Source organism: Euprymna scolopes, chromosome 12 (assembly GCF_053919585.1).
Source record: "Euprymna scolopes isolate OS-2025 chromosome 12, ASM5391958v1, whole genome shotgun sequence".
NCBI lineage: Eukaryota > Metazoa > Mollusca > Cephalopoda > Sepiida > Sepiolidae > Euprymna > Euprymna scolopes.
The window spans coordinates 127210400-127226550 of record NC_136493.1 but is presented as its reverse complement, the minus strand read 5'-3'; the positions used below and the strand labels follow the sequence as shown (position 1 = coordinate 127226550).

At 31.5% G+C, this 16151-nt stretch overlaps 1 protein-coding gene across 7 annotated transcripts in view; it reads right to left on the bottom strand.

The window, feature by feature from the left end:
* Positions 1 to 13487: 13487 nt before the first annotated feature.
* The window catches only part of LOC145291476 (uncharacterized), a 287324-nt gene continuing 284660 nt past the window's right edge, over positions 13488 to 16151 (bottom strand). For all 7 annotated transcript variants that reach the window (XM_080137357.1, XM_080137352.1, XM_080137354.1 and 4 more), the window contains one exon: positions 13488 to 14187. In XM_080137357.1, coding sequence (XP_079993483.1) covers positions 14129 to 14187 — 59 coding nt within the window. In that variant the 3' untranslated portion in view covers positions 13488 to 14128. The remainder of the gene's footprint in view (positions 14188 to 16151) is intronic.

The following is a 16151-nucleotide window of genomic DNA, read 5'->3' as shown; positions in this document are numbered from 1 at the left end:
CGTTATGGAACGAAGTTCTCCGAAAAAAAAAAAAAAATTCACTTAATTCCATCAAGTAGTTTTTATTTTACAGCGAAAAAACAATTTGATACCGAGCAAAAGGTTCAATTTTTTTTTTTTTTTTTTTTTTTTTTTTTAGGAAGAAAAGCTAATAATAAAGATGGGGAGGGAGTGTCGGCGCTTTAACTGGCATGTTCAACAAATTTCATAATAGCCAACTTCAACACGCGCTCATAAAAACGTGTTTTTCTGCTGTAAAATAAAAATTACTTGAAATTAAATGTAATTTTTTTTTTCCGGAGATCTTCAGTCCAAAACGGATACGTACAATATAACCTTTTTTTTTTTTTTTTTTTTTTTCGATATTTTAATTTTTGAATGTCTTGATTAAACTGTACAAGTACCACGTTTTTTACATAAAAAATAAATCTTGTTGAAAAATCAAACAACTGTTTTTTGAAGGTCAAGGTCAACTGATGTCGAACAAAACCTATTGATTTCGTTTCATGGATCTGCTGGGGCCTTTATATCGTAAACCTTATGATGCTATATCAACATTAAGAAATAGGAGCCAGAAAAACAACTTTCACAAAACTATCCAAACATTTTGGACAAGACATGCGACAGAAACAATAAACAAACCTACCATGGAAATAGCCCAGAAAAGTACACGGATCTTCTATGGGCCAATCAGCAATGTGCTTAATATTTTCTGGATGAGCTATTGCAATAATCTATAATATAAATCTCACCTGTCTGTTTTAAATGTTTGTCTGCCTAAACTTTCGACAGCGGCAACAGATTTTCACAAGATCGGTATCATTTTGAAGCTTGACCCTTTGGACAACAAATATCGAAAAATTGGCTAAAACGTTAGTTCCTTCACCCTCAGCTGGGCACTTTTCTACAAGGAGGGGTCGATTTTCGATTGACTAGACTTAATTTAAACCTTTGACACTTCAGGTTTGGCGATGGATGCAATGGCAAAGACGTCACGTTTTTTTTTTGTTTTTTTTTCACATTCTTTTCCTCCTTCGCGATACAGGTTCAAGCCTGCCTGCCTACTACCACTTTCATTTTTGCTCAACATACACCACCAAACACCCAGGCAAAGCCGGGTATCCAGGCTAGTTGTTTATAAATTGGACTTGTTTTGCTTTGTGCAACAATATTAGCAAGACAAGAAAAAAAAAAGGGTTGATTTATTGCATGTTGAAATTTAGACAGAACAAAGACGATATGAATGAGGCCTGCGTAAATTGCTCACAGAATTTACAAATAATGCCAAGTTCTCTCAAGCAGAGTAACCCTTGGTAACTCAGATTTAAGTAGCTGTTTTTGTTTATTGTGCTACCAAATTATGAACCGACCATTGAATTTTGAAAAATAATGTCAATAATGTAATATAGCTGTTGAATATTTAAATGAAGAATTATGATTATGGACGGTCAGCCCAAAATGAGAGGAGCAACCTCCCATTCGTAGTAAAGGAGGGAGGTAAAAAAAAATAGAAGAAAAAAGGTGAGGTGACCCTAAAGATCATTGGCTACTTGTGGTTTGATAATATATTTCCCAGAGTTGAGACGTGCATAATATTACTATGATGTTCCTGTCCCGAGCATTGCCAAATCACCCGACGATCAGGTGTCATCGCCAGTGTCTAGGTGTTGGGCAGGTTCAAAATAATTTTAGGATCTCAGTCTAGCAACAATCCATCGTCCAATCAACTTAATCCTTTCATTTAGGGTGTATAAGTGTGTGCTGGAGCAGATGCCTCATGCGAACGAAAGAGTGAAGAAATTAAAAACGAGTCTTGAGTCAACCTTTGATAGGAAAGGATTGCATCGATTCTGGTTGACTGCCAAACCAAGGAGAGATGGAAATAAAACATAATTTTCATAGAAACACTCTTGAAAAAGAGATAGAAAAGCAACCGACTTCTGTAATTGTCTCAATAAGGATGTGAAATTAATTATTTTGTCATAAGAGTTTAAAAGCCGACTCAAAATCGAAAACGATCTTTGAAAGATAACTCCCCTACTCAAGTTTATGCAAATTTTCTGAAGATGAAGATGTAATATTGTGCTGTCAAGAATTGAATTCTGTTGGTAGAAGGGTGGAGTCTCGGGAATTCTGAATATAAGCTCGTGCATTAACACAGAGACGGTCAAAATCAGACCAAGAACGAACTGGACCAAGAGAGACTCCTTTTCTTCCCACCCAAACTGTATGTTGTAGAAAGTCTGACCAGCAAACTTCAATTGTAAATAGCACAGGCCACTCTGTTCCCCCCCCTTTACACCATGATGCTGAGAGACTGACCCGCAGATTTAAGGTTATTGACTGAACTTGAAAACAGATTTATTAAGAAGTACTGTCCAGACTTGAATAAGGGTTTAAGTGAATGAATAAGAGTGTATAATCTTTCTATGAATAATAATTATGTTATCTAAAAAGAGCAGTTATCGAGGTGTTACTCTTTCTTCTTTTGTCCTGAAACGACCTTTGCTCCCGAGTGATGTAGACTTTGGTAACCAACATTTTTCTTCTTCCAGCGTGAATTTTTCTTTTGATTTTTTGTTGTTTTTTAAAAGAGGAATTAACATTATAGTGAAATGCTTAACTAAAAACAAACTCTGAATTAATATTTCTCCTGGTAAAAAGGAATTTAACAAATATTCCTGTGAGGGAGATAACTGCACCTTGTCACTTATAACTAGGGCTAGGACAACAGCATATTCTTTTGTTTTGACTCTTGAGTGTGTATCTGTTGATATCTTATATGCTTTTATAAAGAGTTATGTGGTTCTCGGTTGATTAACTGTGTCAGATATATACTCAAGAGTAAAAATAATGAAAAGAATATCGTAAGCTGGGGTGACCCTGGCCACCTGGGGTGACTTTGAGCCTTTAATAAAGTAAAAGTAATATGTAAATAATATATGATTTCTGCATTCTAAACAATTTCCAGGTCCTATTACAATTTCATAATTTTACAGACACATTGTGGTATAGCAGCAGATATTTACCGTGGAGTTATTTACAGTCTTTTATTTTTATTTATTTTAACGGCTCAAAGTCGCCCCGGGTAGCCAGAGTCACCCCAGCTTGCGATATTCTGTTGTCATAACCCTATTTATAATACACAATTTCCTTTTCTGAAAATTTGCTATTTTTTTTATGTCATGGTTAGTTTCTTAATTTTTCTCCCCAGTCAAAATGTAGGAATTCTTTTTTAAGATGTATGCATATAAAAAAAATCAAAATTGTATCTATAAAATAGGATTTTTTTTTTCTCCTTTTCTTTTCAGTAAAATATGTGTGGGTACATCTTTAAATTTAATTTCTAAAAGTGTTCTTAATGTGTACTTCTTGCAATGGTTAATTACGTAACCTTTTTCATTGTTGTATCTATGTATCAGGTTGACAAGAAAGTTCTTGCGGTTTTCAATTTATAAATTCTGATGAACATATCTCGGCTCCAAACAAAAATTTATTGATTAAAATAAGCACCATAAGATTCAACACACTTTTTTCCAGCACAACAAGTGTATTTATGCCAGTAACAAAAATCTTGCGTTCTGGTGGCGATAAGGTTGTTGAAGACGTTTTTGATATCGGTTACGTTTTTGAAGCATCCTTCATGCAGAAAGTTGTTGAAATGCTTTAAAAAGTGGTAGTCAGTAGGTGAAAGGTCTGGAGAGTATGGCGGATGAGGTATTGTTTCGTAGTCCAATTTATTTAACTTCTGCAGAGACGGTTTAGCAACGTGCAGTCTGGTATTGCCATGGAGGAGAATTGGGCCTTTTCTGTTGACTAATGCTGGGTGTTGTCAAAGTTTCCAATGCATTTCATCATTTGTTGACAGTACTTCCGTGCTATCATGGTTTGGCCTACATTCAAAAACTGTAATGGATGAGACTGGTCGCAGATCATCAAAAAGTCAGCATGACCTTCTTTTGGTGCAACTCTGGCTTCAGGAAGTGTTGTGGAGCTTCGGCAGCATCTAACCACTGAGCTGAACATTGCTGGTTGTCATAAAGAACTCACTTTTCATCGCAAGTAACAACTCAGTTGAGAACCAGATTGTTCTTGTTGCATAAAAGAAGGGAAGATGACAGCATTTCTTTTGATTGTCATTCAATTCGTGAGGCACCGCTCTCTCTCAAGTGGTTGGAAATTATTATCGTATACATCGAGAAGTAAGTTCTCAAATAGTTGTGCGTAGATTGGCTTCAACTAAGGCTCTTAATTGATTGCTGTCAACATCCAATGATCGACTACTACACTCATTTTCAACACTCCCCATCACCACCACAAAATTTCTTAAGAAAATTGTGCAAATTTGTTTTTTTTTCATTTCATTGTTTTGAAAAGAAAACAATTTTTTTTAAAACAATTGTAATTTAAATAATTAGATAAAGTGAAAAACGCTCTTTAAAATGATATATAAAGTTAAGGTATTATAATGAAAGCTTATTTGAAAATACATCATTTGAAATCCAAATTAAAAATTCCGCAAGAACTTTCTTGTCAACCTAATATCTCATCTATGCTGTGAATTTCAATGACAACCGCTTGTTTCATGCTTAATCCTGATCACAGCACCAAATTATAAGTAGGTATCACCACTTATCAAGGCCCAGAGGCCATTTGAGGATAAGGGTTAAAGAGTCTACATTAGTCAATGGGACAATATCATAGGAATCGTTAGTTGTGTAAATTTGATTTCTTAAGGGGAATGGCTCATCAAGAACTTGTTAACGTTGGACTTGAAGACGACCATATTGTAAGCAGCTGGAAGAGAGTTCCACAGGTGTGCAGTTCTAAGAAAGAAGCTTTGTTCATGGAATTTACATTTAGGTACAGATAAGAGTGGGCGAAATTATTGATAGCATTTTCAGCTAAACGAGTGTTTCTTGTGAAAGTTTGGCGAAGGGGGACCATAGATTGGAGCTCAGACGAACACTTGACATGAAAATAATGATAAAGCAGAGACAACATCTCTTTTAAGTCTTTCAGTCTATCATCTTAGATTAGGATTGCACATGCTTGTTAATCTGAAAATAAATGCCTTCACAGAAATAGCGACACCATTTCACATCGTTTATTCATGGAAAGGAAAGCTGCAAACCGCGATTGTTTTAAGTATCTCAGGGAAGGAGAGGCATGCCACTTTACCATCTCAGACATAAGAAAATGCCGCTAAGATCCAGAAATCACCTCACTACTCTTTTGTCATCCCTCTCTGACATTAAGTTCTACTCGTGTATCGAGCACTATTGAAATAAATACTGTAATGGATGCACACACACAAAATATACTGTGATAATTTAAGTATATAATATAATATATATATATGTGTGTGTGTGCCTAAAGCTTTTTTAAGTTGAGCCCTTTTTAGGGAATTGAGAAAAAAGCAGTCAACTTTAGTGTGAACATGATATTCTGACATCTTGTTGTCGAATACTCTGTTTACTGGGAATACCAACCGACATGGCATTTATAGGTACTTAATTCCCTTCAATTCTTGTGTTAATTGACAGTGGCCTGAAGGTATGAAATCAAGACTGACTTTGTTAGAATGTCCCAACTAGCAGTAATTATCAGTTTCTACACTGATGATTGGGCAGCATAAAACAATAGTAACTGTAAGTGTAAATATAATTGTTATGTATTTGAAAATACAATGTGTTGAACAAGGGGAAAGAACTAGTCCACATTCATCATTTTTATTTTTTATTCCAGCAAATACCTACATTTTTATCCTTTTTCACTTTAGGCAGGTTTCACAGCCAATAACAACAACAAAAAAAATAGTTAAAAACATTTGTTGTTGGCTGTGAGAGGCAATAAGGTGAAAAAGGATAAAAACGTGGCACTTGCCGGAATAAAAAATAAATAAAATGATGAATATGGACTGATTTTTTTCTTTGGTTATAGGCAACTAATTAGTATATATGCTCTCAAGCTACAACATATCTTCATTGAGCTTGTTATTTAAGAGAATTTGGTCAATACCATAAAAGGATATATTTCCTAAAATATATATTCTTTCTATAATCTAAACAATATATATGTGTGTGTGTGTTTCGGCAGTATTCTTTTATTTCTACAGGTCAGGTTGAATATCAGTTCTACTCTATCCACTATATTGGAAAAAAAATGGACAAGAAAAGAATATGCAAAGTTTAGCATTGATATTTAACCAATATATATATATGAATAAAATAAAGCAAGATATAAACGATGCTTTAGACGTTATGTGAATAAAAAGGAAAAACCTAAAAGAGTAAAAACAAAAATAAAATCGTTTCGTCCCTATTTCAGGGGACATCATCAGGATTTCTAGGCGAGAATGTGCAGGAAGACGGTCATATCATATATAGTTTTTTTTTTTTTTTTTTTTTTTCTCTTTCTCTCCAGTACAGAAAGAGAACTAAACTTCTCTTTCGCATGTGATATGACCGTCTTCCTGTACATTCTCGCCTAGAAATCCTGATGATGTCCCCTGAAATAGAGACGAAACGTTGATTTTATTTTTGTTTTTACTCTTTTAGGTTTTTCCTTTTTATTCACACACACACACATATATATATATAAAATACTAGCAGAAGGCACCCGCCCTTGCCAGTCATAAAATACATGTAATATATTTTAATTTGTGTAGATTTTCTATTTATTATTACAGAGCCAAATCTCTATTGAATATTATATTGTACCTAATATATATTACTGATTTCAAAAGTAAAAAATAACCTGCATGCCATCAGCTAGAATCTAAACCAAAACATTTAGCGCTCCAACTGCATTCACTACTGTTTGAGCTCATCTAACTAATAAGAAAATTATAAAATAAAACCACTTTTTTGCTATGATTAGTTTACACATGTGCAAACTAATAGAAATATCGGTAAGTTGAAATGAACATTTTACATTTTAACTTACCAAATTCTATGTGTGTTATTCGTCCTTGGTGTATGATTACTATTTCCTGTTAATTTCAGTTTTATTTCAGTAGTTTAAAAATTTATTGGTTAAATATTTTCACACAGATACACATACATCTACCGTTGTATTTATATAGAAAAGATGGGTTGATTTTGGAACTATACTCTTTGACAACCATTGATAAACTCAGCTTATTATTAAGCTAGAAATTCTCCATAAAATTATGAAAAGCTGAAGGATTTTTTTTTTTGTTTTTAATACCTTTTAGATGTGATTTCAGTTTATCAAATGTTATCAAATGATTTGATTTCGGTTTATCAAATGTTGATAAAAAATTAAGAATGTAAAATTTGATGTCGGCTTTTATCATATCTAACCCCAACTATTTCAACTCGTCTAAATTTGATTAAAAAAAATGTGTAAAATCAAACTTTAATAAAATGAAGATATTGGTTTAACAATATACTTAGATTTTATAGGGAGCCATTAATTATTATTATATAATTATACATAATATTATTATGATTATAATTATTATTATTCTTGTTTTAAAAATATTTATTCATTATGATTATAATAAGAAATTTTGTCCGTTAATTTAGAATGACGCAAGTGCTTCATGTCAAATTGATGGTTGATTATCGTTAAATTTGTGCTCATTTCTTGAATAAATGAAAAATAATAAAACTGTGGCACTAACCCTAGACAGGTTTAACTAGATTCCTCTGGAGAAGGAAGTTTCATGTGAGTGTGAGTATTCACAAGCAATCCCCAGTCGCATGTTAGGGGAGATGACAAACATTAAGTTTTTGCAGCTATTGTTGACATCCTCCTACATACAGTATCTGGAATTCCGAAATTTGTCACTCACCTGATACTGACCAGGCTTACGGTTGCTTAACTTTGGTAATCTAATAAGAACTCGTGTATCAATGTGATTATGCCATATATGCTCATTTTGCATTAAATATTAATCTCTATTTATCCCTTTAAATCCCTAACTGTGCATTGAACGTATACCATAATAGTAAGTTCGCTGCACCTTATAAATGTCCATCCAAAATTTCAGCCAGATCAGCCGAGTAGTTTCCAAGAAAGCTTCTAGAGTAAATTTGATAGTATGGTGACTAATCCCTATTAATCCCGAACTGTGAATCAAACGGATGCCATAATACTTGGTTTGCTGCACCTTATCATAAAGGTCCATCCAAAATTTTAGCCAGATCATCTCAGTAGTTTCTGAGACAAGGTTGAATGGACAGACAGACAAAGACAAATATAGTTAGCTAATATCATTCCAGCAAGCAATAGCAAGAGATAGTACTTTTTTCGTCATTTTTATAAAGAATAAAAATTCTTGCCTTAATCATTTTCGGACTAAATTTATTTAAAACAAAAAAGGACAACTTTTATCACCTCTCCAGTATGAAGATTCTTGTAAAGACGAACCACGACTAAAAAGATTCTCACAATGCACAGCAATTAAACAACTTAAATGCCCTTGTAGTAGAAGTCGTCCAACGTAAACAAATTCTTGATGAGCCGTTCGTTCTCTTTAAGTAATCCAATTTACCAAATTTCCACTAACAATTACTACGTCACTGTACAATTATTAACCCTTATCCTCGAGTGACCTCTGGGCCTTGATAAGTGGTGACTCCTTTGTAAAAAAAAAAAAAAAAAAAAAGTAGTGGTAATAGTTTACACCCTAAATGATGAAAGAAAAGGGAGACATAGTTTAGAGGATGCATATATATATATATATATATATATATATATATATATATATATATATATATATATATATATATATATATATATATATATCCCATTAGGTGTGCTTAAAAGCAAGTGAAACAAGCATGCCTCGCTAGTCTTGAATGGGTTAAAACTGTTCAAGCAAAAACAAAAATAAAAAAAAGGCAAAAAAATGAGAAGTCTTCTTCAGCCGCTTTAATGCTATACCGAAATTATCACAAAGAAAACATTCATGTCTTGTTTCTTTCTTTTTTTTTTTTTTCAAGACTATTGTCTTAGATTCAAGATAACAGAACAAACCTTCTCCTCTTTTCAAATAGTATTTTGCTTTCTTTCTTCTTTCATTCTTTCCTTCGTTGCTGTAAAAAGTCCAGACCTTGTTGTAAAAAGAGACAGGCATTTACGACGCACTTTCTTCCGTCTAAAAGATTTCCTATTTGTTTCTTTGTTTAATCTTTTGGAGAACCTTTGATTAAGCAAACATTTAAGATTTTTAAAAATAATTTGGAAGGAGGGGAATCTACGTATTTTTTGTACTTATTTAGGATTAAACTTACTTTAAAAAAACTAAATTGCAGAAAAATCTTGAGGATATACACAACTACCAGGAAACGAAAATGTCATATTCCAAAAACCACGTAAATTGATCAAATAGTTTTTTTTTATATATATATAAAAATCAATTATTATTTTTAGCAATTTTAAGAGGAAATTATAGCCATTGATTTTGATCTCGATAGTTCAAATTGAGTTGTCTCTAATTTATGAAACATGGCTGATCAAAATGTTATTGCTTTCTCATACAGCTTAATTTTCCTAGTTAAAAAAACAAAAAACAAAAAAAAAAACTGATTGATCAATTTACGTAATTTTTGGAATATGACATCTTATTTCACACAACGTTTTTAAAATATTTTTCTGTAGTTTTGTATTGAAAATAAGTTCTTATTTAGAATTAAACAAAGTTTTTTTTTTTTCAATATAGAAAATGGTTATCTATTTAATTCCGGACAAGTCTTTATCATAAAAATTCTATAAAAGGCATTTGTTTGGATATTCAAACTGTTGAAGATTGATTATTTTATGCTATAAACCTAACTCCCCCTCTTCCTCTGCTAAGAAATTTCTTTCTTCATTAATCTGAGAAATGGTCATAAAATTTGTATACAGAAATCAAAAGATTTTTTTTTTCCATAAAACTTAATTTAAAATTTTAGAGGTTAGTGGTTACACTTAAAAAGGAGGAGGAGGAGGCGGGGAGTATCATTTTACATTACATTGAACCTCCATGTAAATTTTATTTTTTTTAATTTAAAAAAAAATTGGTGATCGTCATCTGAAACAATGCAATATTTTTAGAGTATGGGGAAAGGTGCGTCATATATGTCTACCCCCTAAAAAAAAAAGAAAGGAAGGAAAACGATTTCTGTTAAGAAGAAGAGGAAGAAGAAACAGAGGAAGAAACAGAACGTAATTCACAGTTGACAGATTTTGGGACGTAGATTGTTTTTGTCTCATGTCAGCCGAATGTCTCTTGAACCTGATTCTGAACCTATCAAAAATAATATTCGCAGGAATTTCTCAAGATCGTCTTTGTCGGAATTTTCTTTCTTGTTTTTTTCTCTAGATGAGCAATCGTTATTTACATTACTTCATAGCCTGACTGCAGTTACAGCATGAGAACAAGTCGGACTATAAACAAGGAAAATTTGGTTTTAGAAATGTATAAAAAAAAAAAACTCAACCTAAATCATTTTCAATCAACAGATATATTTGTGTAACCAAATCATACGCATGCTATTATATAATGTATACAGATATATCTGCTCAAGGTTGTATGCATATATATGCATATATATATATATATATATATATATATATATATATATATATATATATATATATATATATATATATAAGGTCAGTGTTCACAATTCAGGCCAGAGCAAAATGTGAGAAAAACGCTGTATGGGCATTAAAAATGGCTCCATGTTGTTTTTGTCAACAAATCAAAACAAGATGGCGACCAAATTTCATGTTATTTTACTTATTCATATACCGCATTTCAAGCACGCCTTTCTCAAGTTTACATGTGTAATACAAAATGGATTTTAACTAAAAATGTTTTTCATTAATATTTAATAAAAACAACAACAAAAACTTTTTTTTATGCCTATATAAAATTTTTTTTGCATTTTGCTTTGGCCGCGATCTTTAATGCTTATATATATATATATATATATATATATATATATATATATATATATATATATATTATATTTAAGAGACATTATTGTGGGGGGGGGGGAAGATAAAATCATTTTCTTTTCTCTTGTACACATATTAGTACATCCTCAGTAGCTAAAGCAATAAGAATCCTATTGGGCTAAATACAAGAAATGATCATTAAAAAAAAAAAAAAAAAAAAAAAAATTGGGATAGTCATTAGATTTTCACTCAAAACCTTTTTCTTGTTTATTCCCCTCCTTTCCTTTCCCATCGGTTTTCTTTTATTCTCCTTTCTCGCCAGGGATTTTATAATTTCAGACTTTGCCAAAACTGCGTTAAAAGTTCATTCTTTGTATCTTGCCCAACAAAATTCAGACCATTCAAGTCTCTAATAATTAGTACAAAACATAAGGCTATAAAAAAGTCCTTCCATTCTGCATGTTTATAATATATATATATATATATATATATATATATATATTATAAACACGCACACAGGATATCTCCAAAATATGTACTGTAATGACCTGTTTCTTGACGTTTGCAAATCCCAGAGTGCGCGTTATCAGCATTGTCTTGACAATAATTATCATCAATTTGAATATTTGCAAACATGATTCTTTAATTACAAATAAAGGGTTTATCATCATCATCCAAAGTGTTAGTACATTTTTGAGACATCCTGCATATATATATATATATATATATATATATATATATATATATATATATATATATATATCAAAAACAGTCATTCAAAGGATTCCGAAAGAGCCAAATGAAGACCTATACATATATCAGAGCTCAATATCTTTACAGGTAGAGCTTTATAATAATAAATCTGAATACAGATCAGTCAAATTTATTATGATATATATAAAGGGCTGTAAGTATAAATTTTTTCATGATACAATACATCATATCATGATATGCATAACGATACAAGATTTATTTATAGACTTTGGTGCTTGTGCATTATACATATATATATAATTTTTTTTAATGTATGATAAGTAAAAATACTATTATGTAATTATGTGTAATGTTGAAATTAGTAAAACTTTCCAAAATTACAAAAAAATGATCAAGTAGATCTGCTAAAACTTTTTTTTACAAAAAAAAAAAGGCGCTTATACAGTTTAGTCAAGACATTAAAAAATGAAAATATTGATAAGTTATATTGTACGTACTCGTTATAGTCCGAAGTTCTCTGAAAAAAAAATTTCACTGAATTTCATCAAGTAGTTTTTATTTTACAGCGAAAAGAAAATTTGTTATGATACCGAGCAAAAGGTTCGATTTTTAGGAAGAAAAGCGAGTAATAAAGATGGGGAGGGAGTGCCAGTGCTTTAACTGGAGTTATCTCCCTTTGGCGAGTTCAACAAATTTCGTAATGGCTGACTTCAACGCGCTCTCATCAAAACGTGTTTTTCTGCTGTAAAAAAAAAACTACTCAATCAAATTAAATGAATTTTTTTTTTCGGAGATATTCAGTCCAAAACGGATATGTACAATATAACCTTTTTTTTTTTTTTTCGCTATTTTCATTTTTGAATGTCTTGATTAAACTGAACAAGTACAAAAAAAAAAAATCATTGTTATTGATTTGCTATTTTCTAATTTGAAACCATGAAAGTTAACTGAAAACAAGGGAGATATGTCAGTTTTTTTATACAGAAGTGGTAGTATGAGACTAAACTGTTAGAATTGCATTATTCGATAAATTTTATCTTTCTTGTATTTAGTTTTCTATTCAATCATTTTTCATAAGTTTTAGAATTTTTACTAATTTCAACATAATTACATAATAGGTATTTTTTTACTTAAAATGCATTCATTTTAAATATCCCATAATGCACATGCATCAAAACGTTTCAGAGAAATATATTTCTTAAATTTGATAAAAATATCTGCTTTTAAAAAGACTATTAATTTAAAATGTGTTCGTATTTTATCCGGTAAGTTTGCCATTTTTATTTGTTCATCCAGAGTAATGAAAACTTTAAAACAGTTAATGCTAGATTGTAACTTATGAAAAATGTCTACTTTTTTTTATTTTTTTTTTATTTGTAATTCCTTTTTTTTTTAATTTGTAATTCATTCTTTTTTTTTAAATTTGTAATTCATTCTTTTTTTTAAATTTGTAATTCCCTCTTTTTTTTAATTTGTAATTCCTTCTTTCTTAAAGAAGATATTGTAAAAAAAAAAAAATCATGCGCATTGTTAAAGGAAATGTATCGATGCATCAGCAAATTGAAAAATATTGTGATACATTACTGTATCATTGCAACCCTATTATATATATATATATATATATATATATATATATATTGCATACACACTTGTTTTAGACCACTTGACTTTGTACATAGTAATTTTCTTTTTCAAATATAAAGAAAGAAAAAAAAGTCCAATAAAAAGAAATGTTCAAATCAAAAGTTTGTTATTATTTTTGGATTCTTTGTTTCTTTTTATACTATTGCTCTTATCATTATATATATATATATATATATATATATATATATATATATAATTATCATAGATATAGATTTAATTTTTTTGTTATATTTACAAAATTACCCCTAAAATTTTATATGGCAATCAAAGATTATAATTATTATAAATTTTTTTTTTCTTTTTTAACATTGTAGCATTCATATTTTTTTCTGTCTTTTTTTTCTTTTTTTCTTTTTTTTTTTTGCCCAGTGTCCATTGCTGGTGACCGCCTCTGTGGATTGTTCATGACCTGCAGATGGCAACAGAACAAAAAATACAGAGAGGAAGATGCAAGAGGGGAGAGGGGATCAAGGGAGATGCATGGGAAAGTGGGGTAGGTAGGCTAACGGGAGTCTGGGGAGAAAAGGGCGTTGGTCAATGTTAGTAAGTTCAAAATTTTAATGAGCGGAGTCAAGTCGGTAGATTGTTCGGTTATTTAAAAAGAAAAAAAAAATACAGGGTGGGGGAACTTAAACAAGAACGAAGATAAAGAACCATTATTGAAACAAAAAAAAAACAACAAACAATAAACAAAAAGATAACGATGATTTGATTGCGGTCATCAATTAACGTTTGGTTATTTCTTTAGTTCATTGTCATCAGCTCCATGGGTTGTTAAGAAAAAAAAAAAAAAAAAAAAAAAAGATCCTCTGGGTAGTAGTGTTAAAAAAGAGAATAAAATCCGACAGAGAACTCATCGTGCTATCGACACACCTGTAGGTGGAGGTGGTGGCGGAGGTGCCCGGCGATTTGCTGTAAAAAAAAAAAAAAAAAAATTAACAAGTTAAATTTATACTGAAACTTAAAAAAAAAAAGAAAAAGATTTTGGTACTTGTTTCAGGTAAAAACATTATGTACTTACTTGTCATGGCAAAATTAGCATAAATTCTAAAAATTACGTAATACAGTTGTAACAAGAATGGTTGGTTGTTTTTTTGTTTTACAGCATATCAACCCTTTTCAGGTTATTTTGAAGAAAAAGTTTTTAATAGAATATATTTAGTTTTTTTTTCAAGTCAGTTTCTATTTAACCCATAGTTGGGACCCTAACAGGTATTACCACTCCGGGTCAGAGTGGGCCCGGGAGAAATAGCAATTAAGGGGTGGCTCCATACTCCCCAAAGCTCACAAGCTGGGGCCTCACCATCAGATATAGTTTAAGGTCATATCCAGGACGAGTTGTAATGAAAAAGCATGGTGAGACTATACTGCAGAAGGAGTTACACAAAGTCTCTTTGCTATAGAGAAGTGAATAGATATTCAGTAAACTGACAATGTGTACGCAATTAACACCCATGTGCTAAGACAAAAAGCGAAGCAGACAAACGATCCACCCCTTTCTCCTTATCATAAATTGTCCCAACGCTAAGCACCCCCGCAAAGATAAGAGTCGAAGGAAACAAATTAATGAAATCAAGTTTAGCAGGAATGGAAAAGCCACGCGGTGACAATTTTCAGAAGAAGTTGGCGACTCGCGCACATGCTGTACAGACATGAAAAGCCAATGATCCTATATACAACTGCGCAAGCGACCCACAGTGGCATGTTATGAGTCACGGTGCACCCACATTCATTCAATGGAATGTCAGTACTGGAAAAAGGGCAAGGCAGCCTACAATATTTTTCCAACATCTCTGTAAAGGGCAGATTGTAATCCATTTAAGGGGATCGATACAAGTATTTATCTACGGAATGAGCAGAGCAGCTTGTAACAGAGGCATCGAGTTACACACAAAAAAAGGGAGACCCATGGAGAAAGAGCAAAACTAACGTTTATTGATGTCATTTGCAAGCAAGGATAAGGCTGGATAGGTCGATTCGTACGGAAACGTGTTTACATGTTTGATATCATAGTTGTCTCTTGTTCCCTCTCTCATGCCACATAACATCCAGGGCCAACAATTAAGATGGCGCAACCTTGATCTCTCTGTTGATAGAGCACAAAGAAGATAACTCTGGACCCTGCAACCTTCTTAGCCTATTAGGTCTAACAAGTTGCTTTAAAAAAAGAAGAAAAAAAATTCCCCGTATATCAAAAAACAAAAATAAAGGAAAATCTATATGATGTACGTACTTATAATGAAACGAAAATATCATATTCCAAAAGTCAGGTAAACTGACCAAGTGGTTTTATTTTTAAATAATAAAATCAAATTTTATGAGTAACAAAAAGAATGATTGTCTTATCCACAATTCTGAAAAAAAAAAAAAAAAATTGTACAAAAAAACAAAAAAAAATTTTAAATAAAAAATAAAAAAATAAAACAAACAAAAAAGAAATAAGAAACAAAGAAAAAACAAAGGGAGATAACTAATTCAAAGTTATGAGATTTTTGTTGTAATGCCTACGAATCGCCATGAATTGTTTAAAAATGATTTTCTTTATAAAAATAAAACTACTTCATCAATTTATGTAATTTTTGGAATATGATATGCTCGTTTTGTACATACATTTATACAGATTTTAGTTTCTTTTGTTTTTAGTAACAGGGAAATTCTGGATAAGCACCAAATATTTTTCTTGAAACAGCATAACAGACTACTTCTGAATCACATTCTGATTCAGCAGTAATATCAACCATTTTGCATCATCATCTGGAATGGCAACAGAAATTCACCAATCCTAATCTCCAGTTTCACGTAGATCTATTAGAGACGCCTTTGATTCCTGTTAATGGCATTCTTGTAGCTTGATGGTGCACAGACCTGTTTCGGCT